The following is a 4,030-nucleotide window of genomic DNA, read 5'->3' on the forward strand; positions in this document are numbered from 1 at the left end:
GCCTGGTCTACAGAGTAAGTTCCAAGACAATGATACACAGAAAAACCCTGTCTCAAAAAGCCAAAAATTACAAAATAAAAATAAAAGAAATAGAGTTTAATATAAAGCTACATGAAGATGAAAAACACAGAGAGTTGGGATACTGTATGCTATTATGCTCTCATTGAATTGTTTGAATGCTGAGGAAGGAGCAACAGCTGCTAAAAGATATTTGCTTATAAATGCTGCTAAATTAATCCAAGATTGGTATTTTGTTTGTTTGTTTGTTCATTTATTTATTTATTTATTTATTTATTTATTTTGCTTTTTTGAGACAGGGTTTCTCTGTGGTTTTGGGGCCTGTCCTGGAACTAGCTCTTGTAGACCAGGCTGGTCTGGAACTCACAGAGATCTGCCTGCCTCTGCCTCCCAAGTGCTGGGATTAAAGGCGTGTGCCACCACCGCCTGGCTCAAGATAGGTATTTTGAAAATAACTTGACTTTAAAACTGAAGTCAAAAGTTATTTTACTTTTGAGGAGAGATTTTGCTTTTGTTTCCACAGGAAATGAGAGGCTGTGGATCTATTCTGAGTTAAGAAAAATCAGGTTTGATCAAGGAAGACCACCGTAGAAATCTCTGATAGGAACAGATGGCCCAGATGTCTGAGTTCTACATCCAGAACAGATTCAAGACTGCTGCCTGAGATGATCAAGACTCACAGGATACACCAGTCATGACTTGATCATAATTTTAAATTTTCTTTAAGTCCCCATAAGATTATCAGCGCCCCAACCAGCAAGAAGTAGCCTTGAAAACCATGCCCACATTCCCCAAAAAAAATGGACTATGGATATTTTCCTTTGTTTAGAATGTTAGTTTCAAGTTGTTATGAATAATGGTCAGGAGAAAACTAAACAAAGAACATTAGATTCAGAGTTTTCATTATTTTTTTTTTAAAAAAGAAGGGGGGAGTGCTGTATGACAATGTAGCCTGTCAATTGTATTTTAATAAAATGCTGATTGGCCCGTAACCATGCAGAAAGTACTTGCAGGACAACCAGACAGAAAGTAGAGACAGGTCAATGAGAACAGGAGAATTCTGGGAAGAGAAAAGCTTGGTCTGCAGTCCTGACCTAGCCACAAAGCAAGCAAGATGTAACTGCTGCGCCAAATACGGTACCAAGCCACATGGGTAGCATAGACAAGAATAATGGGCTAATATAAGTTATAAGAGTTCTTAAGAAACCTGAGCTAATGGGCCAATGAGTTTATAACTAATGTAGACCTCTGTGTGGTTTCTTTGGGGCTTAACAATTACGGGAACCAGGCAGGACAGAAAACGCAGTCAACATAATGATACCCAGTATTTTCTATAGATGTTAGAAGAAGGAAAGAACACAGGTAGGGGAAATTTTGGGCAGATCTTTTTTCCAAAATGTTTACTCTCCAGGGCAGACAGAATGATCACATGACTGTTTTCCTGTCTTTTAACATATTTTCAAATTGGATATGAATATATCCATGTAGTAAATACAGAGAATTATTATTTAAGTGGTGAGGAAATTTCAATGAAAATGAAACTGAGAAAGTGTGGCGACGTCTACTATCAACTCACGGCTATGCAGCAGCCACACTGAACACAAGACAGGGTCAGCTGACCCCCGTTAGATATAAATACATGCATGCATACATACATACACACATACATACATGATCCTAAAAAGGGGCCAGTAAGTCACCCTGAAATATAGTGATTTTCAAGCATGTGTGAGAATATGCTCAAAGAAGAGAGAGGAAAGAGAGAGAGAGAGAGAGAGAGAGAGAGAGAGAGAGAGAGAGAACAGAGAGGGAGAGGAAGACAGTCATAAAGAGTAAACATGGTATCAAGTGTCAAACACAGATAGAATACAACAAGATGACAGAAATGGAAGGGATAATATCAAAGATCCCACTTATATAGCAAGCAGGTCTGTGCTTAATTGTCATTTTCAAAACCAACAAGTTGTCCACTTTGAGAGTTTTCTTTCTCACCTGTGACCTGGGAGGATCAACTAAATGTTGGAGACATGATTTCACGCTTGCAGACTAGTCTTGAATTCATTGAGCACATGAACTGGCCTAGTACACATCCAGCAGCAGGCTGGCCTTGAACTACTAATCTTCCTGTCCTCATCTCCCTCATCCTGGGATTAAAGGTGTCCTAAAGTCCTCACATTAATCCTTTTTGGATTTCGTTTGGGAATCAAGGCCATTGGCCTCCAGAACCCTAAGCTATCATTGGGTTTTGTCTTAGATCAATTATTTACAGTCAGTGACAGATATGTCCTTGTCGATTTTCAATTCCAAACAGCCATGTTAAAAAAACAAAAAAGTATCCACTTGTATTTCCAAGCTTGACCTCCAATGAAAACCTCAAGTGACACTTTGTTCATTTCCGTTTCAATTTGCATTTGCAAATTAAGAAAATCTCTAGGATTTCTTAGGTGTGGGTGGGACAAAGAGTTCCTGAGACTGTGTAGGGGGCAGGAAAAGAGTTTTCACGTGTTTGTGTATGTATATTGACAAATAAAGGCAATACAAACCGTAGGAGATCTGAGGCTTGATTCCTTCTCTGAACCGCTACCAACAACGACAATAATAACCTCACACTCAAACATACACACACACATACACAATTAGGCAGGCAGGAACACTAACGCCCAAGCGCACACTGGTGGGTTCCTGAAGGTGGGGCTGAGGTGTGTCTTCCACTCCCTAGGACTATCGCATGCCTGGGCGGGGCTTCCTTGGAAGCCAGGCTTATATAAGGAAGACAGGTCCTCCCACCACTGCTCACAATCAGCAGCCTGTCAACCTGGTAGCATCCACTCTGTCCCAGAGAGTCCACAGAGTGTCTTGCAGAAACCAGAAGACAGCTGTTCCTGATCAAAGAACTGCAGCGCCCAGGCCCATGACCTGCCTCGGACCTTGTTGTGCACCGGCAACCGAGAGGCAAGAGTGCATTGCCACTAACATACTGGGAATGCTACCGCGAAGACCCAGCACCTACCCGACGCCCTGCTGGGACCCGCAGCCAGAAGACGCCAACCCTGCCAAGCGCCGCCGCCTCCAGGAGCCTGCCTGCCAGTGGTTGCTGGCACAGCCAGACCTGGAAGCCTTCTCCAGGCCTGCCAGAGAGGAGCTCACTTCCACGGTGGTCATTCCCGCTGGCTATGCCGTGAAACTACGGCTGGAAGGCATCGACCTGCGGCCCGACCCCACTTTGGTCACGAAAGTGTCGCTACCTGGACATACCATCATCCTGGTCCCCGAGGGCCTCCAAGCCGCCTCTCAATCTGGACAGTTTGTGTTCTGGCCCCCCGGCACGCAGGAGCCCGCTGTCCCGGACATGCCCCAGGACCATGACGTCTTTGCCCTCCACCAGGGATTCAATGATCCATCTCTATCGTACATCGAAGGCTTTGCAAACGTCCCTGACCCACAGGAAGACTCTCAAGAAAACTTTGTGATGCCGTGGATGAATGCTCCAACTCGCATGGCCCCCTTCACGGGCGTGTTCATCCCCCTGTTCCAGGGTCAAATGCCATGTCCTTGGAGTGCAAGCTACCCTCCTAGTGCAGGGAGATAGATATGCTCCCTGGTCTCTCTGAAGCCTCAGAGGCAGCATGTTGTGCCCTCTGCCCAGCTCGCCACTGCAGCCTCTTCCTCCATCTCCTCCTCCGAGTCACCAAGACCAAACCTCTGAGAGTCGGCAGAAGCCTCCAAGGCCTAGGTGCAAGGCCCAGAGGCGACTCTTCTAGGAAAGGAACGGCTTCTTCCTCAACAAACGGCACCTTGAACACCTACCTGGGCACCCTAGGGGATTCCCAGGGTGCCTCAAGTTACCCAGTAACCTACCATTGAGGCTGTATGCACGCTCACAAGTGCTTTTTGCCTTTTCGCTGCACACTACGCATGGGAGAATATTAAGACATCGAGAAACGTGCAGACACTAGATCTCACCTCTGATGTTTAAAAGCTGCCTTCCAGAAACAGAAAGTTATCATCTAAT

At 45.1% G+C, this 4,030-nt stretch overlaps 1 protein-coding gene across 1 annotated transcript; it reads left to right on the forward strand.

The window, feature by feature from the left end:
- The first annotated feature begins 3,001 nt into the window (after window positions 1-3,001).
- LOC126510639 (proline-rich protein 23A3-like) lies at window positions 3,002-3,607 on the forward strand. The gene has a single exon (XM_050157290.1). It carries the CDS (start codon window positions 3,002-3,004, stop codon window positions 3,605-3,607), a length of 606 nt encoding a protein of 201 aa, XP_050013247.1.
- Window positions 3,608-4,030: the final 423 nt, after the last annotated feature.

Source organism: Alexandromys fortis, unplaced genomic scaffold, assembly GCF_014885135.2.
Source record: "Alexandromys fortis isolate MF-2015 unplaced genomic scaffold, M_Fortis_MF-2015_v1.1 scaffold_85, whole genome shotgun sequence".
In the NCBI taxonomy this organism is placed as follows: domain Eukaryota; kingdom Metazoa; phylum Chordata; class Mammalia; order Rodentia; family Cricetidae; genus Alexandromys; species Alexandromys fortis.